The sequence below is a fragment of the Eurosta solidaginis genome, chromosome 1, assembly GCF_040869045.1.
Source record: "Eurosta solidaginis isolate ZX-2024a chromosome 1, ASM4086904v1, whole genome shotgun sequence".
In the NCBI taxonomy this organism is placed as follows: domain Eukaryota; kingdom Metazoa; phylum Arthropoda; class Insecta; order Diptera; family Tephritidae; genus Eurosta; species Eurosta solidaginis.
The window spans coordinates 310,380,071-310,407,057 of NC_090319.1; the positions used below are offsets into that span (position 1 = coordinate 310,380,071).

Genomic DNA, 26,987 nt, shown 5'->3' on the forward strand with positions numbered 1-26,987 from the left:
CGAAGAGTGCTATTATTTACGGTTGCTGCTACATACAATCAAAGGTCCATCATCATTCATCGCTTTGAAAACCATCGACGGAGTGGAATGCGAAACTTATAGAGAATCATGCTTTAAAGTAGGCTTACTCGAAAATGATCAGCATTGGAACACAACTCTGACCGAAGCATCACCCACGTGTCACCCAAAGCAAATACGAACTTTGTTTGCGATAATTCTAACCACATGCACACCATCGAATCTTCGACAACTGTAGGAAATGCATCGTGAAAGCCTCAGTGAAGACATTTTAAGGCAAGCACGTGCAACCGACCCTAATCAGGAATATTCGGATAACATTTTCAATGAGGCTTTACTATTAATAGAAGACTTATGCATGCCAGTTAACAACAAAACTCTGTGTCAACTCGGTATGCCAGCACCGATGAGAAATAGAAATGATATACAAGACAGGGACTTGATGCGAGAATCATCTTGCACAGTTTGTGCAAACGCAAACAAATCTTTTAGTTGCTGACCAAAAATTAGCTTATGAAAAAATCATGGAGCACGTAACCAACGGATATGGCGAAATTTTCTTCCAAGATGCTCCAGGAGGTACGGGAAAACATTCCTCATCAATTTAATATTGGCGTCAGTTCGAATGCAAAATGAGATTGCAGTAGCAGTCGCATCATCAGAGATTGCAGCAACACTACTTGATGGTGGACGTACGGCGCATTCATCCCTTAAGCTTCCATTAAATTTGAACCAGAGCGAAACACCTACATGCAACATCAGCAAAAACTCTGGTATGGCCACAGTCCTTAAAACGTGCAAAATTATAGTTTGGGACGAGTGCACCATGACACATAAAAATCGCTCGAAGCAGTTGATCGAACTCTTAAAGATTTTCGTGGAAAGGACCAGCCGATGGGAGGGGCTCTTATACTTCTTGCAGGTGATTTTCGTCAAACATTACCAGTTATTCCAAAATCAATGCCTGCAGATGAACTGAACGCTTGCTTAAAGGCATCGCATCTGTGGAACCATGTACAAAAAATTACACTAACAACAAATATGCGTGTGCATTTGATGCAATAGGCGTCTGCCCAAATATTTTCCAAGCAACTTTTGGCTATTGGGAACGGTGTAGTGCCCATTGATCGCACAACAAATGCGATATCATTTTCATCCAACAAATGCAGCAAAGTATTCAAGACGACATAGACAGTGTATTTCCGAGCTTACAAGTCAATTACAAAAACCTAGATTGGCTGCATGAACGAGCAATTTTAGCTCAAAAAAACGATGATGTTAGCAAATTAAATTATCAAATTCCCGGAGATACGGTTCAGTATAAATCCATTGATACGGTCATGGACAGAGATCAAGCTGTTAATTACCCATGTGAATTTCTAAATTCTTTAGAGCCACTTGGAATGCCACCGCACATCTTGACGTTAAAAGTTGGATCACCAGTGATACTTATTCGAAACTTGAACGCGCCAAAACTTTGCAACGGAACCAGGGTAGTAATAAAAAAGTTAACACCGAATTTGATCGAGGAAACAATCATCAGCGGTAAATTCAAAGGGGAAGACGTGCTGATTCCACGTATACCGATGATTTCCAACGATTTACCTTTCGAATTAAAGCGGTTTCAATTCCCGGTGCGTCTTGCCTTTGCTATAACCATAAATAAAGCACAAGGGCAATCACTAACTATCGCTGGCTTGGATTTGAGAAATTCGTGTTTTTCACATGGCCAATTGTACGTCGCCTGTTTACGAGTCGGATCACCAAAAAATTTACTTATTTACACACCTAATGAAAACACCAAAAATATTGTTTATTCGTTATCATTAAGATAAATACAAATTTCCTTAAATGATAAAATCTAATTCATATGTTTTTCTTTGGCGTAGCAACGCCCGCCGGGTATTGCTAGTATTTTTATAAAAGCTCTAAATTCTTGAAACGAAAAGAAGTTTAAGTACAGGGCATTTTTGTTGAATTTGAGTTTTAAGTTTTTATGGCTAACATTTATTTAAAATTAAAAAGCGATATAGAATTTTTTTTTATTCTCTAACGTTTACTAACAGTTACATATTTACATATACATATATTTGCAATATCTATATTTAACAACTAATGACTTTGCAAATATTTTTATTTTTTTTATTTATTTTTTATAATTTACAACACAAGTTTTTCAAACGTTAAAAAAATATAGTTAATTACATTCAACAGTAGTGTTTTACATTTAGTATATGTATAGTAATTTATTTATTGTCAATTCATTTTTTACTACATATATAAAACATTAAAATCCTAAATATTTGTATAAAATTTGTTCATCGTTTCTTATAATTAATTTTAATTTGTTGCTTTCAAAGTCGTAACAAGAAATCAATTAACGCTGATTGGATTGTATTTAAGGCTAAGTTGTTTTTCATAATTATATCAACAAATAATAAAATACATTAATCTTAGTTTTAAATAAGAAAATCGTTAACAAATATAGCTAAAACCATAAAAATTTAAGCTCTAAGCTTTTGATGTTCAAACAACTTTGCTTTCTGTGTGAGGGAATCTACAATGTAAGCGTATGTTAAGTCAGTACACTATTGACTAAAGCCTCCATTACTGATACTTAGCATAGACTTGACTTGACTTGGCGTAAACTTGGCAACTTAGCCACGATTATACTCCACTCGGCGCATACAATCTGGCATCATAATCAGCGTTGAAATTTATTTTTAAATAAATGTCAATTTGTATGACAAATTGTCAAAAGGAAATGGAAACAAAGAAATGGCATCTCAAAATGTAAACGTCACTTAGAACTTACATAGAAAATCAAAATTCAACAGACTTCTAAGTCAAGTTAAGTGTTGCCAAGTTTTGAGTAATCAGTAACATGCAATGTTCATTTAACAGAACTGTAAGTGACAGTTCTCAAGTCAAGTCAAGTCTATGCTAAGTATCAGTAATGGAGCCTTAACGGTGAAAAATGTACGTGGTAGAGTTGATATGACAGAAATCAGACAGAATATTAAGGCGAGGAAAGGTTTGTTATAGGCATATATGTAATACTCCTATATTACTACAAAAGGCTAGGTACATTCCCATACATCAGAGTGCCGATATATTGCTGTTTAAACGTCTTTGTTTTTGTATTCAATAATCGAACGTATCTAAATTAAAATTTTTTCTTGTCCCACTTATGCTGCTACAATCACAAAAATTTTATAGGCTGTCTTATTTTGATTTCGAATTCAAAACACATTGCGAGCATTTTCTATTAGGAATATAGGACTATTACATATATGGTTATAGGTATATTATCGACGGGGTATAAACGAATTATCGATTTTTTATGGAAGTGTTATAAGTTATCGGTTTGTTATCGACTTATTGTAAAAAAAATATCGATTTTATCGAAAAAATATCCACATTTTATCACAAAGTTGTAGATTTTAATCGAAAAGTGAACGAAACTTTACTTCCCAATTCTCTGTCCAACTCAAAGTACCACTTCTCGGAAACAGCGATTGCTAATAGGACTTTTCTACCAGTTAAAGAAGGTTTCCAAATGGACTAACACCTGGTAAATTTATTAACGATAAATCTTTCATGATATGCGAAGAAGAGCTGCCTATATGACGCTATGTATTGTGGCGAATATAAGCATCACTATGCTGTTAGTAAATAATCACAACAACAAAAACAGCAAGCAGCCACTCTTACATTGAAGGCGACGAATAATATCTCACGTACACACATGCAGTCATCAGCTAAGAGCAGAAGTTGATACTCACACATATACCAGCATATGGCTAGAAACCAAGCATGAGGTACAGCTGTTCTGAACAGGTTCGTGAAAGGACTAGACCTTAGGAGAATTGGCGAACGAGATAACCGATAGTATAAAATCAGCGCAAGCTGAGGAATTAGTAATTCGTTTGATTTAAATACATTATTAGTTGTGAAGTTTAAGTGTTATTGTGAAGTAATACCCCCAAAGTAGTCTTAAATAAAGACTATTTTGCAATACTGAATTGTTGGAGTTATTTATTCGACAGTTCAGCGATACGAACGTTAGAAGAAAGTGTACAATTATCGGGAATTTTCTCAAAAATTGGTACAGTATGAACTAGAGTTCGATGTACACCTACAAAGATTATGAAGGACCTTCTAAGAGATGTTACTTTTAAGACAAGATGACTCTTCCCGTGCAGTTTTATTAACCTGATCCTGGAGAAAATACTTTAAACCTTATCCTTATCTATTCTTATATAGAGCGAGGAGATATAGATGTTGTTTTGGACGAATTAGATAAAATGATGAAATGAAAGCGAAATATGTTCCCCAACTTGGCTCTTCTTACTGTTACTAATAAAACTTATCTCAAATATACTTAGTGAGGTGCTCGCTTGAGAGAGTAAATATAATTAGTGTGACCACCCTTTAAATCGCAAAAATATTTTTACACTCAGAGTTTTTCAATTATTTTGTAATTCTTTTAAGCAATGTTCCTTATTAGTTTTGACGTTTTTAATTACATTTACAATTTTTTTGATTCGAATTTCCAATTTCTTTGGGCAAAGTAGCTTTTTTTCAACTATAAATAAAAGTTGTTGGTACTCGAGCCTTAAAAGAATTTCTTTGGGCAAAGTAGCTTTTTTTCAACTATAAATAAAAGTTGTTGGTACTCGAGCCTTAAAAGAATAAACAAACATTTAATACTTCTTTGCGGAATTGAAATGTAATTGATTATTTGCTTTGGATGAAGGGAATTGATTACTAATCACAAGTTCTTGTTATGGGAAATTGACTACCGTAGATTTCTTTTTTTTCAATTTATAGTTAGTTCTGTTTAACATATTGTAACAAATTTTGGGGATTTCCGATAATTTTACACCTTCTGCTAATGTTCGAATGGCTGAACTGTCGAATAAATAACTCCGTTATTCAGTATTACAAAATGGTCTTTATTTAGACTACTTTAGGAGTAGTAGAATTATACTTCATTTCACAACTAATAGCGTGTTTAAATCAAACTGATTCCTTCTTCCTCAGCTTGCGGTGCTTTTATACTCTCTGTTGTTTCGTTCGAATATATCTCCTAAGGTGTAGACTTTTCACGAATATGGAACAGTTGTATCGCATACTTGGTTATTTTGCTATATGTGTGTGTACGTGTGAGCGAGAACTTTGTCTCTTATAGCGTTTTCTTTTCTGAAATAAATCGTTGCCTAAGTAAATGGTAAAGCCTTAATTGAGTTACTCCTACTCCAGAAAATTGTCAACATTTATAGTGCATACAAAGAACATTTCAACTCACCATATTCACTCATATCACAAATCACACAAGAAGTTTGCGCATGTAAACATTAGATCAGCTCTTTTTTTATGGGCAATTCTTACGTCATTTTCCTTTAGCTCTTGTTTTTTTTCTCTCTTTCTTTCATTCGCTCAAACAGTCAACTGTGACGTAGATGAGCAGAACGCAGCAATTTTGAACTCATGAATGCGTAATCTGGGTAATCATATTAACAGACTATATGTGGAAATTAAGAGCGAATTGAGAGTTTCACAGAGTTGCACTGCCACACCGCCATTTTATACAAGGTAAAAGTGTAACGCTTTTGCGTTGCGAGCAGGCAACAATTTTCACAATAGAACGAAATACCCCGTAAAGGCGTTGCCTGTTTTATAGAATGGAACAACAACCCTTGCGCGGCGTACAAAAAGCGTAACAATTTAGCCAGAAAAGAAATTTCTTTGCTTTAAGCTGCTGGTTATGTGTGTGGAATATTCTTCGTTGCCTTGTACATAAGTGTGGTTGCTTGCCGTTTTTGTTGTTGTGATTATTTACTAGCATCTTAGTGATGTCAACATTCGCCACAATATACTCCAGTTCAAATACGACCAGTTCAAATGGTTTAAATTGAACCTTCCAATTTTGGTTTGGCTTAGTTGAAGTGTTACCGATATTCTATCTTGAAATTTGACTTTATTCGATATATGAAATTAAACACTGTAAAAATTTATTGGTGCTATAATTATGAAAAAACACTGTATTATTCAACAACTTATATTTAGCACATCCGGTATTACTACTCCTATTTTAACCTTTAAATGTCTTTTTCAGTTTTTTCTGTTTTCTATAACTTTTCTACTACTATCTCTTATACATTATATCGGTTTTATTTTTTTAGTTTTATAAAAATTTGTATACTCTATTTAATTTACATATATATTATCTAGGCTATAGCAAATAACTTAATGGCCACAAATTATTATACAAAGTCACAACAAAGTTTCATTCGAAAAATGCACTAAAGTATTTATTATAAATTTAAAACAGTGTTGGCTATTATTGCTATGTATTAACGAACGTGACAACCTAATAAAAACGCACTGCGCACTTGTAACGCACGCAAACAACTTTTATGCAAACATCATACCCAAATGTCACGCAAAACAAAAATTGGAAATCGGGTGAGCTTTTAATTGGTATATGCATGAGTCATTTTTTAAGGTTGGCCTGGAACACCCGAACATTTTTAAGGTTGGCCTGGAACACCCGAACACATTAGAACGTTATTTAGTTTTTAATTTTTTCCGCAAAGAGCTAGGGGATTTTCGTTTGGATTCACAAAGCAAGCTGCTTAAATGTTGGTTCAATATAAGTGAGCTATTCAATCAACGTATTCGAGAAGCTACATATACGAATGCCCCTAACCATTACATTAAGGGCACCTGCGCATAATGACTGCTGAATGGAATATCACCGTGTTTCGTTTGCCGTTTCGCAAACACCCTATATCAGCAAACTTTGGTAAAACCACTGTTTAAGATTTAGCTTGTAGAACAATCAATTTAAGAATTCGATTAAGGAACGGCTCATACAAGAGTTGCTGTTTGGTTTTGAAAAATATAATCTGAAATAGAGCCGTCTTCAATGTGAGATTGAACGGTTTGACAGCCAAAACAAGGTGATTTTCCACTTAACTTCATCACTTAAGCTCAACTTTTCAACCGCTGAGAGGAATCCTTATAATTGCAGAAATGGACAATTGTAGTTATTGTTGTTGTAGCAGTGCTTCGCCCCATCCAATAGGTGCGACCGATCATAAATTCTCATCAATGTCCTCTGGGAGTCAGGAAACTTGCTGTTTCAATAGGGGTGGACCATAATGAGAGGGGTGTTAGAGGCGTTGGTTACACAATGCGGTTAAAAAGATGGTTGGTGTCATGTGGGAACACATTACAAGCAGGACATATGTTTTGAATGTCGGGGTTGATTCTAAATAGGTAAGAGTTTAACCTGTTACAGATCGAAGTTGAGCTAGAGTGACGCGCGTTTCCCTAGGGAGAGTGCACTCCTCCTCTGCTAGTTTGGGATATTGTTCTTTGAGTACAGGATTCAGCGGGCAATTCGTGGCAAAGAGGTCCGATGCCTGTTGTGGAGTTCACTGAGGACCTGCTTGTGCTTTTTAGCTTCATACGGCTGTGTTCTCAGGTGCCGTATTTCCTCGTAATGCTTACGGAGATTACTCCTTAAGCTCCTGGGTGATGTAGGCTCATCAATCAGACGTCTGTTGGGATGCCCAGCTTTCTGGGTATTCAACAGAAACTGTTTGGTTAGCATTTCATTTCTCCCCTAATGGGGAGTATTGTAGTATTGGCAAACGTTAAGCCAAATGTGTCCGGTTTGGTTCAAAATTCTCGTGTGGTAATTATTTCGTATCTACATATATATGTCGGTTTGCTGATTAAATTACTAATTCAGTTTGGCATTTCATGGGTTAATATTAGTGTAGCTTCACTTAGTGTTGTAGATAGGTTGATTATGAACGTCTTATGTTTTACATTTTGTTCTGCTTTCTTTAAGCTTTTCTTTAAGTATTTGTATTTCTCCAGCCATTTTAGTGCAGCTTGAAACCATTGACATCCCATTTTTTAATTGGAAATAAATAGTATCTACATACTTGAGTACAGTCAAACCTTTTTTTATATTGGCAAACGAAAAAAAGACTCTTTGTCCTTTATAAAAATATATATCTTAAGACTTTTTTCCTCAGCCAAAATTTCAGTTTCCCAATTACCTTAGTAGCTTTTAGCGCAGTCCGAAATCATTGAAACTTCATGTTCATATATTTATGGATATGTTTGACAGAAGGAAAAACTGGAGTCATGCTTCTATTTCGTTGCCTATGTGCTTACTTAGTTGTCTTAGCACAGTCTCATATCATTATAGGTTATATTCTAAGCGCCCAGAACGCCAGTATCATCTATGTGTTTAAAATTATTTACAGCTCCGTTGTAGTCTCGACCTCGGAGCGATCCAAATCGTTTAAGTATGAGAAGCCCACCTGACCATATTCGCGCTTGCCGAATGTAACATTCTCATTAGTGACGCTGATGTGACTCAAATCACCATTGGAACTGTAAGAGAGAGAGAGAGAAAGCGACTAATAAGATCAAATGTAAAGAAAATTATTCCTTATTGCGTTTCACAGCAAAACAATGTCGTGATGGCCAAAAATCAGCTGATTGATACTTTCTTAAATGATTTGACAACTTCCAGCAAACTAAGATTTTGACATTGAGCCATCACATTAAAAATAAAATAAATGTAAGGCGCGATAACCTCCGAAGAGATCTAAGGCCGAGCTTCTCTTCCAATTTGCGTCGTGCTCCTCTTGATTTTCCCTACAAATTGGCCGGACGGGACCTACATGATTTTATGCCGACTCCGAACGGCATCTGCAAGGCAGATGAGTTTTCACTGAGAGCTTTTCATGGCAGAAATACACCCGGAGCGCTTGCCAAACACTGCCGAGGGGCGACCCCGCTTAGAAAAATTTTCTTCTAATTGAAAAACCTTATTTCTAAAATTTTTGATGTTGCTTTGCCCGGGGTTTGAACCCAGGGCATCCGGTGTGGTAGGCGGAGCACGCTACCATCACACCACGGTGGCCGCCATCGCCTTGCCATCACATTGCAAAAATAAAATACATGTAGTATCACAAATCACACTTGGGTTAGGTGATTTGTGATGTAGTATAGTTGTTTGTTTGCATGTCGGTCGTCCTGTAGCCATCTTGTATTGTTCCACCATGTTACGTACTTAAAAACTTCAAGCTTACCGTTTAAAAAGTGGATTCGTTATTGGCACATCCGCAAACGCGCGACTATTTTGATGATGATGATGATGCTGCTGGTGCTGATGATTATTGCGTCCCAGCGTATTTGTCATTAGTTCACCAGCGCTACTACCACCATCAGCGCTAGCAACACCAGTACTGCCTCCACTACCATTACCACCACCCGCACCATTGCCATTCAAACCATTTGGCCCGCCAAATGTACTATTGCCTCGCCGTCCCATTGTGCTGTAGCTATTATTTTGTAAATTTGCTAAATTATTACGACTAACTGTATCTAACTTATAGCCGCCATTTTGATATTGTGTACCACCGTTTTGATGTTTCAGACGACCCAGCGTCAGTGTGCCAGGTAGCGTACCATTTGCTGCAGCGGCTAAAGGATTTGCATTGCCGCGCGCATTGAAAGTATTTTGACGTTTATTCATGCCGTTTGTGTTGTTGGAATTGTTCCCATTTCCGAGATTATTATTGAGGTTATTATTGTTGTTGCGTCTCAACGTGGTTATGGTGGCAGTTGTGGCATCTGAATGTGAGGGACTGGAGCCGCCATTCTCTTTGTGCGTTATATAACTTACATTGTCTAGTGAGAAGGCGTGATTTTTGGCGCTAAAGTCCAATTGTAAATCATCATCACCATCAGGCGGTACAGCCATCGCGAGCACTTGTGTCTCGTATTCCTTCATGTTCGTGACATTATCTCCGGAATTTTGTGCATGTGAATTAACGATCACCGGATCGTAACGTGTGGGTGAGGGTGCAGCATATTGGCGCATGCGTTGTTTGAAGTTTTTGTACCTGGGTGGGGACAAGAAAATAGGTAATTAGCTTTGGATTTTAAGTACCAGGGATTGCAATAACTGTTATTGGTGAAAATTAAACTTAACTATCATAGAATTATTAAATGAAAATGACTGTTATTTTCAAAGCGATATAAAAAACTTAAAAAATAACGGTAGTTTTAAGAACGAAATAAAAACATAAAAAGTAAGGACTATTTTCCGAGCGAAATAAGAAAAATGCATAACAACCGATTTTTTAGAGTGAAATCAAGAACTTAAAAACCAAATTTTACTTTCAGAGCAAAAAAAAAAAAACTTAAGAGATTACTGTTATTTTGCGAGCGAAAAAAAAAATAAAAAAATAACTGTTACTTTTCGTGCAAAATGTAAACCTAGAAAAATATCTGTTATTTTCAGAACAAAGTAAAAACTAAAAATATACTTTGACGAATATTAGCAACACTAAGGGATATTATCATCTCTAAGCCGATAATAAGCAGTGACTTGTATGTACATAAAAAAATCAATCATTATGTCTAAACATATGTACATGCTAGCATCGGAGAGATGCTAACAAAAGTATGCAATCATCAGCAGAGTATTTCTCACATATACACATGCATATATCTGAGATGCTCACAAAAGTAGATAATCATTTGTGCAAGTATCACTTACATATACACGCGCATATGAGTAGCTATAAACGTGCATCTGTAGTTTATAGCTGGTAAAAAAGTAGTAAATTCTAGAAGAACAATCGCCTAGAAGTATGCGAACCAGACATCACAGAGTATAAAAGGAGTTAAAGCTGAGTAAGCAGTAATCAGTTTGATTTAAGCAAGCTATCAGTTGCGAAGTATAAGTGTTATTGTGAAGTACTTTCAGGTAGTCATATAAAGACCATTTTTGCATTATTCAACAGTTTAGTGATTCGAACGTTAGCACACGATATAATAAGAGGAATTTTCGTAAATTCGTTACAATAAATAAATATTATTGAACGATGAAATTAACCCGAAAAATAACTGTTTCAAAAGGAAATAAAAAACTCAGGAAATAACTGTTATTTTTCTTGCGAAATAGGAGAAACCTTGCACAAAATATCTAGGAATCATCCTAGACAGTAAGCTTTCATGGAAGCTCCACGTGCAGGAGAGAGTGAAGAAGGCCTCAACGGCACTTTAGGCATGTAAAATAGTGCTGGGGTGTACGTGCGGCTTACCGCCCTCTCTTTCTCATTGTGTTTTTAAAACGATTTTAAGCCCTATTTTATACTATGGAGGTCTTGTTTGGTGGAAAACCACACAAAAAACAACCTACTTCAAAAAATTGGAGGGGGTATGAGGACTATCAATGCTTAGCATTACGGGAGCCCTGAAACGAACCGCGACGGCTACACTGTATGCAATTCTGCAATTCCACCTGTAGCCCTGGTAGCAAAGAACATAGAGTTAACAACTGCAACCATGCTCGGTGCCTCGAGGCAGCTTGACCGCCAACCATATGGCCATAGTAGTATAGCGTCATTAATCACAAGACAAACAGACTTCCTGATTCCCTATCTGCGCTTCGAGCAGATCTTAAGACCACAATAGAGGTGGATGGCTGGCGCGAGGGTGCTCAAATGGCGGACGAGGCGATACATGTGTACATAGATGGTTCCACAGTAGTAGAAGAAGTAGGGTCTGCGGCATACTGTGCTGATCCGCAAATGAACAGATCCTACAGGCTGCCGGATTACTGTAGCGCTTTCCAAGCGGAAATAGTAGCCGTAACCAAAGCAGTAGAAACCCTGGAGGGGAATAGCTTAAGCTGCAACCGTGTTAACTTTTATATTCACAGTCAAGCAGCAATTAAGGCAATAATCTCGCATAGCACAGCATCTAAATGTGTGTTAAGAGTGTAAGCAGTCTCTGGAGAGAATCGGGACAGGGAGGAGCATACATCTATATTGGGTCCCAGGGCATATGGGAATAGATGGGAATGAAAAGGCGGATGAACAAGCTAAAAAGGGCGCATCCTTTGAAGCTTGCTCCGTAGACGTCCCAATTAGACTGGGCGAGATTAAGCGAAGGCGAGAGGTGTACATGATCGACCAAGCGGGAAAGACGTGGATTCGAGCGCGAGGCTGTAAAGTGTCGAAGATTATGTGTAGGTCATACAACCTAAGGCAAAAAAAGCTACTTCTATCATTAAAAAGAGAGGACTGCAGACTCATGAAGGGTATTCTGACTCGACACTGCCTTCTGGCGTCACATGCCTTTAAATTAGGATTGCTCAGTGATAGCAGATGTAGCAAGTGCGGGTTGGAGGAGGAAACGATGGAGCGCGTTCTGTGCTCGTGCCCTGCGCTTGCCAGGCTAAGACTCCAGCTATTAGGAGTGATACAGCTGTCAGATCTAGAAGCAGCAAGAAGTTTAAGTCCTAGGAACCTTCTAGTATTTGCCAAGAGGACGGAGTTATTTTATAACATACAAAATAAAAAACTCAAAAAAGACTTATTATATTCAGAGCTAAATAAAAAACTAAAAAAATAAATAAAATAAATAAACTCGCGATATAAAAAATAAATGTTAATTTCTGAGCAAAATAAAATACCAGAAAAATAACTGTTATTTTCAGAACTATACAAAAAGCTCAAAAATAACTATTGACAATTAAAAACCAATTTTTAAGATAGCTTAAAACTGTTACGACCTCTGTTTAGTAAAGTTCCAAACTATAGTTATGTGAGCGAGACAAATACTTACTTTGACCACGAAATGCAAATATAAATAATTCCGATTGTTCCCAGTATGAGTATAATAATCGAGATCGCAATCAGCGTATATGGGAAAACGTCATCATTGATCGCTATAGCCGCTTTGACCTAGAAATAAATTTCCATTAATATAACTCCACGCCCCACATAAAACACTTCAAATAACTTACCTTCTGCACCTCTCTTCTCATCTCAATGGGCGCATAAATACCCTCAGCAGTTGCATGTGCCACACCCGATGCTGCAAAGGTGAGTTCAGCGCGCGCTGCAGGTTCCAGCAGTGCGTCTTTTACCACAGTATCATTACGCTTGAGAATTTCTTCCGTTTTTGGATCTATCAAATAAAACCAAACATCTGTTGCGGCTGGATTCTCAACGATTGTGCCATTATTTGTGATCAACTTGCGATTGCTGAAACGTTCGATACCACTAATGAGACCATTCGTCTTTTCTTCTAACAACTCTTCGAGTGCGCTATAATATTTACGCAGCTCATTTGGCGCTGAATCGGAGAACGCCAAGGACATGCGATTGAGGTCGGTGATGCGATTGATAACGATGCGCGCACGCGTGTGATGGGAACCCATCTCTTGGCCATCGTTGTCGCGTGCCTCCACTATGAATATCATCGGGAAATCAGCGTCAGCTTGGAAAAGTTTGGCCGTACGTAAAATACCAGTGTCCTCGTTCATAACGAAGTAGGTGGTGGGCTGCGGATGATAAAGAATGAGAGCCAAATTAATATTTTCCTTATTTGAACAGAATACCGAACATTATCAACTGACTTTTATTAAAATGAAATCAGATTGATTAGGGTGTACTTATGTGACTCAAAGCTGGACAAAATTAGAAAAAGGCATCATAGCATATTCCCTATAGACGATATTTTTACACACTATACTCTAGAAGGCTATATTTTACGTGAGCTTAGAAAAGGTAACAGTCGATAACAATTTCTGGTAATTGGATTGATTGATTGATTTTGTCCCCACCAAAAAATGATATTCAACAAAAATTTTGTTTCGTTGATAGACTAAGTAAGATCAACTTTTCCATATTTGCTAATTCGGATACAGGGGTCAAGTTGATGCAACAATAAAATTGGCCTCTGAGTCTTAACCTAAAAGTGTGAGTCTATTGCCCTTACACTCAGTAACGCTCAGACTGTTTATTCTACCCCAAAAACTCGAAGTGTTGGTTCTATCGTTATTAGCTCATGTTTTTGCAAGATTGAAATCAAACGGCGGGTCGGTGACACATTAGATACGCAAGAGGCAGGACCTCGACTGGACACTATCAAAGTTCCATCGTTGAGTTTTATTGAGCCTTAAACTTGGAAACGGCTCAATAAGAAGACGTCAAAGAATGATACGAGTCCCAGACAAATTAAGTTGGATTGAGAACAAAAATACCACAATAGAACAAGTAAAGTTAAGATGCTGCTAACTCTTGAGAGGCGAAGCACATTTGGATGGAAAAGCTGGCCGGTAGTTAATTACTTAAACAATAGCTGCATTGTAAATATATTGTTCCAAGTACGACGTTCTTTCACCGCGGATAGGCCGTTTGCAATTCACAGAAAGTGAGTGTTTGCTTTCCACCTTTGGCCTAAAAATCTCGCGATTCTGTATGAGGCTGTGTCGCGCGAGTGAATCCAAAATTCCGCCCAGGCCGGCCTATCCGGCAAATGTTTTTGGGCAGTGTCTTATAAAAAAAACCAGTTACTAGTAATTAATGGTCCTTACTGAACCAAATGCGTTCGGATGAACCGGCTGTACGACAACTCATGCCAGAATGAACTCACTCGTTCAGAATAAGACTACTGCTGCGATTTTCTTAAAACCCACCGAGAATCTGCACAAATATCAATTGTGCAATTGAGGGCAAAAGATTAGTGACCGAACGTCTAGATCTAACTCGCAATCATGGAGAATCAGCACATGCCCGAGGATGTACCGATTGGTACGAAATAAAGCAGTCGTCCTTTCAGGCACGACCCAGGCGCAAATACTCAATTGTTTTCAAAGAGAATAACAAGGGAAGTAACCAAGGTACTACCGATATCAATGCAGCAAAATTCTGCTGATAGTGGACACATTTTGTCTGCATATCTGCGTCAGAATCTCAAATTCAAATGTCAATTTCTGAACCAATCACAATAGAGAAAGAGAGCTAGGGATATAATTTTTCGGGCTCACTGAAAACATATTGTTATTTTCATTCGTTTAGTAGCCACTGAACAACTTTAATGTTAGTAAATATGCGTGCATACGTCTTGCCTCGTTGCTGGTTAATCAAAAACCACCACAGCGATGATTTTATTCTTAACAACACTACCACAGTTTTAATTTTGGTGAACACCGCTATAAAATCATGAATGTGGCGAGAGAGTGAAGTAACTGAAATAGGTTATTTGGAAAGATAATGAAATCGATGCATTGTGCTTCTTTGATTATGTGACGTCGCACCTAGAAAGCATATTTTGAATGTCGTAATGAAAAAGTAGTTCTAGCGAAATATTGTGAATTTATTTTTTTGGAGAGGCTGACTATTCCTAATAATGTTAGTTTTGGACGAAATTTTGAATATATTTTTCAATCTGCCATAGTGCTGAGAAAAATAAAATACTCACCAAATGCTCACTACGTATCGTATTATCCTCCTCATCGTAAATCTTATACCGTATCATGCCAAACTTGCCCGAATCACGATCAGTGGCGCGCACTTGCAAAATGGGTGTATCAATATTCATATCCGGCGACACAATTGCATAGAAAGTATCCTTACGGGCATGAGCACGATTAAAGATGAACTCTGGCGCATTATCATTTTCATCCTGCACAATAATCTTCACCATAGCAACACTCTTCTGAGGATTAACAAAATATTTATGCGACACGAGCTTTATGCTCAGCGAGTAAACTGTCGTGTTCTCATAATCCAAATGCTTAATCAATTTCACGCCACAACCATGATCCTCAGTGGTTATATTAAAGTAGTCCATTTCATTGCCGTTGACAATTTCACATTTGAAACTTGTCGAACCATCGCGCGATTTTCTCGAATTGATCACCTGTATTACTTTGATAGTTGCATTTATACCTGTAGTCTCTGGCACACCAGACGTATAACTATCATCACTGAATGCTAGCCCCAAACTCTCAGAACTCATAATGCCACCATCATTCATGCGTCCCTCCATTGCATTGTCTTCATTTGGATCGGTGAGTAGATGACGCACAAATACCGGCAGCGTCGCTACCGAACTCAATTGTGGTTCACCCATATCATAAGCGCGTATGTCGACCTGATATTCGGTATCCTCTTCCTTGCGTAGTTCGTCTCTTAAGCGTACTGCGCCTGAGTCTGCGTCGACTTGGAAGTACTTTAGCGCTTTACCACGTCCCACCATCTCGTAGCGCACCACATTACCGGGTGATGAGCCATCGCCATCTATAGCCGTCATTGTTGCTATGCGCGTGCCGATCGGTTGATCGTCGTTGACAGTGACAGGTTCGGGTACTACAGCAAAAACGGGACGCACATCATTACGATCGATAACCTCAATAATTAAACGTATCGTATCACCAGCGCTATCGCCATCGTTTTCAATCGTGCCAACAATCAGCTCGTGCTGCTTCTGCTTCTCATAGTCCAAACCGTTTGTGGTGCGTATTTCACCAGATTGGGGTGAAATTTTAAAGAACCCGGTTGCTCCTTTGCGTAGTACATATGTGATTTCTTGCACGGTATCAGGATCATAAGCTTTTACGGTTGCTACTAAGTAATCCGCCTCGTTTTCAGGAACATTTACATCGATGCGCGCATCTGTGAACTTCGGCACTTCATCGGGTAAATCGCGCACTTGCACTGTGACGCTTGCTGTTCCGAGACGTGCATCAGGCGCGCCATCTTTAGCCGTAACTACAAAGCGATATTCCTTTTGACGCTCATAGTCCAAAGGAGTTGCGGTGCGAATCTCACCGGATTTACCATCTATCGCAAAAGGCATATCCTGCGGTATGGAATATGTAATCTCTGCATTGATACCCTCATCCGCATCAGTCGCATGAACGATACCAACAAAAGCATCCTTCTTGCCTTCGTCCACTTCAAAGACATAAGGTAGCGTTGACTCATCGAATTCAGGGTTCTTATCATTAATATCCGTAACTTTAATATTTACAGTAGCGCTGCTCGAAAGCCCGCCATTATCATCCGCGCGCACAATTAGCTGATAGCGCGTCAGACTTTCACGGTCAAGCTTACGTATTACCATAATTGTGCCACTTTCCGCACCCACAGAAAATTGTCGCAAATCATTACCAGACACAATGGAGTATACGACTGGATCATTTTCGGGATCTTCCGCGTGCACCACTGTAACAGTCGAGTTAATCTCAGCACCTTCGCTCACTTGCACTTCATAAATGGGTTTGATGAACTTGGGCGGTTTGGTGTTTGGCCCTGGTGTTACTGACACTTCCACAAAAGCTTGCGACGAAAGACCGCCATCATCGGTGGCTTGCACGGTTATGCTGTATTGCTCGCCAGCCAGCAAGCGTCCTCTTGTCTCAATTGCGCCAGTTTTCTTATCGATTTCAAATTTCTGCAGTCCATTATTAGACACATGATAGATAGAATAGGAAATGATTGCATTGGGACCTTCATCATTATCGGTGGCTGTAACATTAGTTACTGGTCGTTGGCCGTCACCCGCTGTAATACTGATTGGTGGCACCATTGCCAACTTTGGTGGGTTATCATTAACATCACGTAAATGTACAGTCAAACTTATCGGTGCGCTGGCTGCATTGCTTCTTGGCTCACGTGACACGACTTGAAATACGTAACGTCCAGGTGCAGGCGGATCACGATCCAAGCCCTCTTCATTGACAATCAAAATACCGTCAGAGGTAACGTTGAATGAAGGTGTAGTGAGTTCGTAAATGTAATTGGGTTTCACATCATCCTCGCCCAAATCTGCATCGGTTGTGCGGAAAGTGACTAGTTGTCCATTTTCATCTGTGATACGCGTACCAATTGGCGAGTTTTCATCGACATAGCCTACAATACTACTGGCTGATATTACAGGTGGATTCGCGTCCACTGGTTTTACTGTAATCGCCAATTTAGCTGTGGTAAAATGTTTGGCCGGCGAAACTTCTTCAGCTTTCACTACAATATCATATTTTCTCGCTGTAGCGGTGTCCACTGCTTTGATCTGTTTCAGCACACCCGTCTGGTCGTCGATCTCAAAGTAGTCAGCATAGTTATCTGGCATGCCATTTGCGAAGGAATAACGTATGGGTGCACTGATTGTATCCAAGTCGATAGCTTGTATCCGCTCTGGCAATACGGTGAGAACGCCTTGCAGTGAGCCAGCCGGCACTGAAGCTGTATATTCTGGATTGATGCATGCACCATCGAGCAATATACAGCCACGATAAATGAATGAGGGATCTTGATCGTCTGAATCGGCAATATTCACCGTTAGTGTGGTAGTCGAAGTGAGTCGCTCGGGAACGTTGAGTGCTCGATCCTGGAAAAAGAAAAAGATTGAGGTATAAATTAAATGTTAGTTGAGAAGTTAGAAGAAGACATAATATAAAATTTGATTCGAAAATCCTTATACAAGAACCTATCTGATTCTATTTGATAAACATACATACAAGCTGAAAACTAAACACCAGATTTGAAGCTATATTCAGTATACATTATTAAAGGTTAGAGGGAAATCTCCTTTGGGCAACATGAAGATGAGTTCTCATACCGTACAATATAACAATAAAGTAAGCTACAACTACTTACAAAATCTTTGTTTAGAAGGGATATAGTTTCGTATAAAACCAATCTTGCCTCTGGACAAATCCAATAAGTGGTTCGAGGTAGTAATACCCCCCCCTCGTAATGGCGTAAGACAGTGAGGCTTCCACCTTATCATATTCCACGCTTTGCCGCACCTTCCTGGTTTTCCAATATATTAAGACGTTGAGAAGGATTTCGCTACCGTGCAAGAGGTAAAAAATATCCGCTCAGTTTGTGCTCGAGGCTAGTCTATACAGCTGCAGATCTGAGATAACCAGCGAAGCTCTGACTACGCTACAGCCATCTTCGTCTGGTTCGGGATTAGACGACCTTAATCCAAAAAAGATTCGGTGTAATCGCAAGCGAGGTAAGACACTCACAAATTCTCCAAATGTAGGATCATTATAAAGAATCCCATCCATAGCATCTTTAATAGCGGCGACTTCCACTTCAAAGATGCAACTGATCGGACACATAAAACTTACGGCTTAGATCAATCTGCTGACAGAAACCCTCCCCACTTGCCTCCATCATAGATTCGGTAAGTAATAAGTAATAAACCTCATAAAAGGCAAAGGCGTTCACCACCCCGTTGTGAAAACTTACTCAAAACTCAAACTTAAAAACTAAAGTCTGGGAGACCTTTTGTAGAATCACTCTGCGGCGTTAGGAAAGTTGTCGTAAGATTCAAGTTTTAAGCAGATCCCTCTAACCGAACTATATATACTAAGAGGTCTCAGAGAGTAGTCGTTGATTTTGTTCTCCTTGTAACGAGGACAGCATTGTTCACATTGAGACCTACTTACGGCGCTTTAGTTTTGTGAGCGCTAAAGCATAAACTTTTCTACACGACCTAAAAGACGTGCGTGAGTGAGTGCTTGATACAAAAAAGCTCATAAATTACTTGCAGATGATCGATTATTTTTATCCCCACAAATATATCTGGAAGACATCCGCAGATAGCTATAAATAAGCTTTGCGTCTCACTGACGGATGTGGCTGGTGATATTGCCTGAGCATAAAAAAACGAGATAGAGAGATTCCCATTTCCGAGATTTAATAAAGAAACTAAGAATATGAGATTGTGGAAGCTTCGAGGAGGAAAGTTCTGTTACCATCGGCTTGCGACTTTTGTAAAGGATGCCAATAGATGGCCATTAGCTCCAATTGAGTAAGTAAGTAATTCTGTTCGAAAAATATCTTCGAGGGCAAAGTATATTCAGGGTTTGCATTTACTGATGAATTTGGAAGTGACTGCTAAATATATGTCTTCATCGTTGCTACATAGGGCTTTTGAAGAATGTAATATAACTGGATTCTCTGAGGTGACCTGAGGGTTACATCTAAAAACAACCTGGTTTCTTAGAAGTTAGAAAAATTTATTTGCACTGAAGATTTTGAGCATACTAGAAGGTGATCCTCGCTTTGCAGGACATGTTTCTGGTAAGACAATGAGTAACTTCTACTTTGACATGAATTGGTCAAAACCATATTTGGACCCAACTCCCATACATCACAAAAACAACCTGCGACCTGATGATAGCAAAAAGGTTTGAGGCTAAAGATTATGAATACGGAATGCATTATTATGGGAAGTTGATAGAAGTTGATAAAAAAGGGGGACCACCCTATTCAAAGGGCCAGACGGAAATCATCTAATGAAGTAAGTAAGTAATTGCTAACAAAATATGCTCGTAGAAGAAAGTTTACCAAACAGGCATGTTGTAAAGGGTTCTTAAACTGGGACTAACAGTCATGCCACGGCGTATGGAGAACTTTCAGGATACATGGTTGCACCAAACAAAATGTATTTTTAGACCCATACGGTATTACAAAATTTTTGAAGACTTCGCCCCTAGCACTCGCGGACTGGACCAAGTTAAACAGTAAGGGGCTAATTACTTGAACAAATTTTATGTTACCTAAATTCAACAGACCAACTTCTCAAGTATCATACTTTAGAGAAAAATGGGAGCAGCACTTCTGTCATTTCCCGAAATTATCAGTTAAGATGATACTTTATTGGGACACGCAGACGACATTGCAGTATTTTTCCTGTAGAAAAAACATGCAGAGAGCTCAAGCAGCTCATGATGCAAACATAATGGTTAGGCACAAACTTTAGGCAACCACTATTGTACACTATACTCAATGTCTCGGAGCTGTGAATGAATGACTCAAAATAGCTATAAAACGTTCTGCAGTTCTAAGATCAGCCTCCGCTAACCTTGCCGCTTTGTGTCAGGTATGTGGGTTTAAACGAAAGAAACCCAGCGGAAAAAAAGTTAAAAGGGATCAAGAAAGTAGTTTCATGAAGATTTGCACTTAATTACACTGCGCCATAAGCTCTGGGAACATAAAAATAAAGCCCGCCTGACAGCGAGGCTGAACATAGCAATAACTTTCGGCACAAGGGTACCTGAAGTACATTGATGGAGAGGAAGAAAATACCGATCAATCTTTTTTTAAACCATTGTCCACCAAATTTGTGCTTTCGATGCGGGCATCTGCTTTTAATGCAGCTAGAACCAACAAATCCTCATACAAAGCGACTGACAAGTCCAGACCAAAGCAAGTAAGGAAGTCTAAGTTCGGGTGAAACCGAACACTACAGCTGTACTCTTGAAATGCTGTTGTTGTTGGTTTTGTGTGCTTAATAGTGTTACAAGGCTGCGCAATAATACATATACATATGGTTCTATTCTGAACTAACTTTTCTTCGAGTTATGGCTCCTGAAACATATGAAAATTGCCACGCCTATTTTTTTAAATTTAAAATGTTTCCTATTTATTGTAATAAACCCGCTTGGGAAATGAAATACCATTGATACAAAGCTCTTTTTGCAAAGATATAGCTTATTTTATTCGTTCACGACCCATTTAAAAATCTCTTATATAAAAGTGGGCGTGGTCCTTAACCGATTTCGGTAATTTTCCTTCAAGGCATTCCCTATAGTGAAGGCAACCTCTCTGCCAAATTTTGTTACGATAGGTTTAACGATTTTTGATTTATGATTAATAATACAGAGAAAGCTTTCCTAACGGACACCTTTATTGGACGGCCACCTCCCTTGCCCGGTGAGTTTTTCATGCACCAAGTTTTAAGTACATTTTTATACCTTTCATGAAAATGAAATGGTATATTAATTTCGTCACGAAACCGAAAATTGTAAGTCCTTAAAGGAAAATAGATAGACCCACCATTAAGTATACCGAAATAATCAGGAAGAAGAGCTGAGTTGATTTAGCCATGTCCGTCTGTCCGTCTGTCTGTTTGTATGCAAACTAGTCCCTCAATTTTTTGAGATATATTGATAAAATTTGGTGAGTGGGTGTATTTGGGTGTCCGATTAGACATTTGTCGGAACCGACCGGATCGGACCACTATAGCATATATCCTCCATACAACCGATTTTTCAGAAAAAGAGGATTTTTGTAATATCTTACCCAATTTAACAGATTGAAGCTTCAAACTTCACCATATACTTTCGTATATTGTACGTATTGTTGCCTGAAAAAATTGATGAGATCGGTCGTATATATAGTATATATCCCCCACAACCGATTGTTCAGATAAGGAACTTTTCGTAATTACTGCCCTATTTTAAGAGCTAGAGGCTTCAAATTTCAACGAATGCTTGCGTATATAGCACATGTTGTTGTCTGAAAAAATCATAAAGATCGGTGGTATATATAGTATATATATGGTGGTATATATAGTATATATATATAGTATATATATATATATATATATTTTCGCAAATTTTAGCCCCATTTTAACAGCTAGAAGCTTAAAATTTCACAGAATACGTACGTATATAGCATATATTGTTGTCTGAAAAAATCATAGAGATCGGTTGTATATATATTATATATCTCATACAACCGATTGTTCAGATAAGAAACTTTTCGCAATTTCTACCCCATTTTAACAGCTATAAGCTTCAAATTTCACCGATTGCTTACGTATATAGCATATATTGTTGTCTGAAAAAATCATAGAGATCGGTTGTATATATAGTATATATCTCATACAACCGATTGGTCAGATAAGAAACTTTGCGCAATTTCTTCCCCATTTTAACAGCTAGAAGCTTCAAATTTCACCAAATGCTTACGTGTATAGCATATATTGTTGTCTGAAAAAATCATTGAGATCGGTGGTATATATAGTACATATCTCATATAACCGATTTTTCAGATAAGAAACTGTGCGCAATTTCTGCCCCTTTTTAACAGCTAGACGCTTCAAATTTCACCAAATGCTTACGTATATAGCATATATTGTTGTCTGAAAAAATCATAGAGATCGGTGGTATATATATTATATACCCCATATAAACTCTAATTTTTGCCCCCTTTTTACGGCTAGAAGCTTCAAAATTTATCAGATTTCATCAAATAGTTACGTTTACGTCATATATTGTTGAAATACGTGATTCGTAGTCATAGTTTTTACATGCAGACCACAAAAAACCTGAAACTTTGCATCCGCACACAAAGTACCTACCTGTTTTTATACCTTTCATGAAAATGAAATGGTATATTAATTTCGTCACGAAACCGAAAATTGTAAGTCCTTAAAGGAAAATAGATAGACCCACCATTGAGTATACCGAAATAATCAGGTTGAAGAGCTGAGTTGATTTAGCCATGTCCGTCTGTCCGTCTGTCTGTTTGTATGCAAACTAGTTCCTCCATTTTCGAGATATCTTGATAAAATTTGGTGAGCGGGTGTATTTGGGTGTCCGATTAGACATTTGTCGGAACCGACCGGATCGGACCACTATAGCATATATCCTCCATACAACCGATTTTTCAGAAAAAGAGGATTTTTGTAATATCTTACCCAATTTAACAGATTGAAGCTTCAAACTTCACCATATACTTTCGTATATTGCACGTATTGTTGCCTGAAAAAATTGATGAGATCGGTCGTATATATAGTATATATCCCCCACAACCGATTGTTCAGATAAGGAACTTTTACTGCCCTATTTTAAGAGCTAGAGGCTTCAAATTTCAACGAATGCTTACGTATATAGCATATGTTGTTGTCTGAAAAAATCATAAAGATCGGTGGTATATGTAGTATATATATGGTGGTATATATAGTATATATATATATATATATTTTCGCAAATTTTAGCCCCATTTTAACAGCTAGAAGCTTCAAATTTCACAGAATACTTACGTATATAGCATATATTGTTGTCTGAAAAAATCATAGAGATCGGTGGTATATATATTATATACCCCATATAAACTCTAATTTTTGCCCCCTTTTTACGGCTAGAAGCTTCAAAATTTATCAGATTTCATCAAATAGTTACGTTTACGTCATATATTGTTGAAATACGTGATTCGTAGTCATAGTTTTTACATGCAGACTACAAAAAACGTGAAGCTTTGCATCCTCACACAGATTACCTACCTATTTTTTATTTTATATTTATCTTAAAAATCGTTAAGGTATGTAGATCTGTTCACTATATATTTCTTATCTTATACATCCGATTATTCGGAGATTACGAGCGGGATAAGATTATTGTTCAGCCCCATTCATGAAAGGTATGAAGTCTTCGGCACAGCCGAAGACAGTCCCGTTTTTACTTGTTTAGAACAAATTTCGCTCCCTTAGGCGGATACGCTCTTTCCCGAAGGCGGACAGTTATTTGCTTTAAAATTTGAAAAAAAAAACCATCTACTGAGAGGACACGAACCTCTTATCAACGGACACTGAGATCAGTTTTCATAATAAATCAATCATAAACCTCCTTGAGCGGACGCGAACCTCTCTTAAGCGGAAATAATTTGTTTGTTCTTGCATTAGCCGGAAGGTAAGTTTTAATAATAAAAAAATGCGTTAGTAAACAGTAAAAAATAAAGAAGAAATTCGTGTAAAATGGCTGTCTGGCAGCAATGTTGAATCCAAAAGGTCTTTTATGAAAATCGATGGGGAAAAAATTAATGAAATGTGTTTTGCCTGTTTTAGTAGGGCAAGAAACCAAAACATTCCCATACCTGGGCCAATTATACAAGAAAAGACAAAAGAAATTGCCCAAAAGCTGTTGGTCAATGACTTTGTGGCTTCTATCGGTTGGCTATAAAAATGGCGAGCCCCTTATAATATAAATTTTAGATACAATTGTGGTGGAAGTACCGCTGTTAGTATGCAAAACGTACAGCAATTTTAAGAAAACTACCGTCATTAATGATTGGTTATAGCCCCAGAAATATTTTCAATGCTGACGAGACAGGTTTTTTTTTCAGAGCCAAACAAAACAGTGGCTCTAAAAAACGAAGTATGCCGTGTAGGTAAAAGACTAAATTCCTATTTTGTGCAAATATGGCCGACGAAAAAGAAAAACCTCTTATTATTGGGAAGGCTGCTCTTCCGAGAGCATTTTCATCATTAGATACGAAAAATCTTCCAGTAAATTGGCAGTCAAATAAAAAGGCATGGATGACCCGTGAAGTTATTACACAGTGGCTGAAAGACTTCGACAAGGGAATGGCGTTTCAAGACCGAAAAGTGCTATAGTTTTTAGATTACGCAGCATCCCACCCTCGAGATGTAAGTCTGTACAATGTAAAAAATACTATTTCTGCCTAGCAACACTACTTCAGTTTGTCAGCTTCTTGATCAAAGAATGATCCAAAATTTCAAAATTCACTACCGCAACTTGCAAGTGAAAAAAAAATGGTGAGCATAGAAACATGTTCCACAAAAAAAGAAAAAAGAAAAAACGTCTCAAACGTCATGTATTGCCTACATTTTATAAAAGAAGCCTGGGCAAGAGTTCAAGCAAAAGCAAACAAAAATTGCTTTCAAAAGACAGGGCTCGACAAAAATCGTCATTCGGCACCTGAATTCGATCCCGAAGATGACATACCGCTGGAAATGTTGGCTTCAATTTTTGATTTATCGAAAGCTTTTGGAGATTACACTTCTTCGAATCCGGATGACTTTGTGAATATAGATAACACTGCATGGCCTGAAAGTTCAGACGTCGAGTTAGATGTTGTTATTGACGACAACATAGAAACAATTGATGATAATAGTACTGATGCTGAGAGTTATACCGATGAAGTTAATGAAATTTCCACAAGCGCAACCGTCTTGACTGCTGTTTCAAATTAAAAAAGATTTTCCAGCGAAGACCTTATTGCGTTCGAATTGATGAAATAATTAGAAAGCCATCTGCCAAATAGTCTCCTTAAAAAAAAAAAAGAAAACAAAACAACCTTAAGCAATCGACAGTTCACCAATTTTTTAAATAATGAGTCTGATATCAATCGATTTATATTACTTTTTATCTGAATTTAAATTTATTTTTATACTCAGTTGAGTAGAGCTCATAGAGTATATTAACTTTGATTGGATAACGGTTGGTTGTACAGGTATAAAGGAATCGATATAGATATAGACTTTCATATATCAAAATCATCAGGATCGAAAAAAAATTCGATTGAGCGATTTCGGTCCGTCCGTCCGTCCGTCCGTTAGCACTATAACTTGAGTAAATTTTTAGGTATCTTGATGAAATATGGTATGTAGGTTCCTGGGCACTCATCTCAGATCGCTATTTAAAATGAAAGATATCCGACTATAATCACGCCCACTTTTTCGATATCGAAAATTTCGAAAAATCGAAAAAGTGCGATAATTCATTACCAAATACGGATGAAGCGATGAAACTTGGTAGGTGAGTTGAACTTATGACGCAGAATAGAAAACTAGTAAAATTTTGGACAATGAGCGTGGCACCGCCCACTTTTAAAAGAAGGTAATTTAGAAGTTTTGCAAGCTGTAATTTGGCAGTTGTTGAAGATATCATGATGAAATTTGGCAGGAACGTTACTCTTATTACTATATGTATGCTTAATAAAAATTAGCATAATCGGAGAAAGACCACGACTACTTTTTAAAAAAAAGTTTTTTTAAAGTCAAATTTTAAAAGAAAAGTTAATATCCTTACAGTATATAAGTAAATTATGTCAACATTCAACTCCAGTAATGATATGGTGCAACAAAATACAAAAATAAAAGAAATTTTCAAAATGGGCTGGCTCCGCTCTTTTTCATTTAATTTGTCTAGGATACTTTTAATGCCATATGTCGAACAAAATATTACCAATCCTTGTCAAATTTGGTAAAGGCTTAGATTCTAGGACGATAACTGTTTTCTGTGAAAAAGGGCGAAATCGGTTGAAGCCACGCCCAGTTTTTATACACATACTTATCTGAACTCACTTTATATTGGTGTAAAAAATGGCCGAAATCCGATTGTGACCACGTGCACTTTTTCGATATCGAAAATTACTAAAAATGAAAAAAATGCCATAATAATATACCAAATACGAAAAAAGGGATGAAACATGGTAATTGGATTGGTCTATTGACGCAAAATATAACTTTAGAAAAAAACTTTGTAAAATGGGTGTGACACCTACCATATTAAGTAGAAGCAA

The 26,987-nt window shown here is 37.7% G+C and overlaps 1 protein-coding gene across 1 annotated transcript in view; it reads right to left on the reverse strand.

The window, feature by feature from the left end:
• Nucleotides 1-1,810: 1,810 nt before the first annotated feature.
• Cad99C (cadherin-99C) overlaps nt 1,811-26,987 on the reverse strand; it is a 263,834-nt gene continuing 238,657 nt past the window's right edge. Inside the window, exons 7-11 of the mRNA XM_067761516.1 lie at nt 15,337-18,246; nt 12,875-13,414; nt 12,694-12,812; nt 9,144-9,959; nt 1,811-8,439 (exon numbers count right to left, since the gene is read on the reverse strand). Of these exons, the coding sequence (XP_067617617.1) occupies nt 8,304-8,439; nt 9,144-9,959; nt 12,694-12,812; nt 12,875-13,414; nt 15,337-18,246 (4,521 nt within the window). The 3' untranslated portion in view covers nt 1,811-8,303. The remainder of the gene's footprint in view (nt 8,440-9,143; nt 9,960-12,693; nt 12,813-12,874; nt 13,415-15,336; nt 18,247-26,987) is intronic.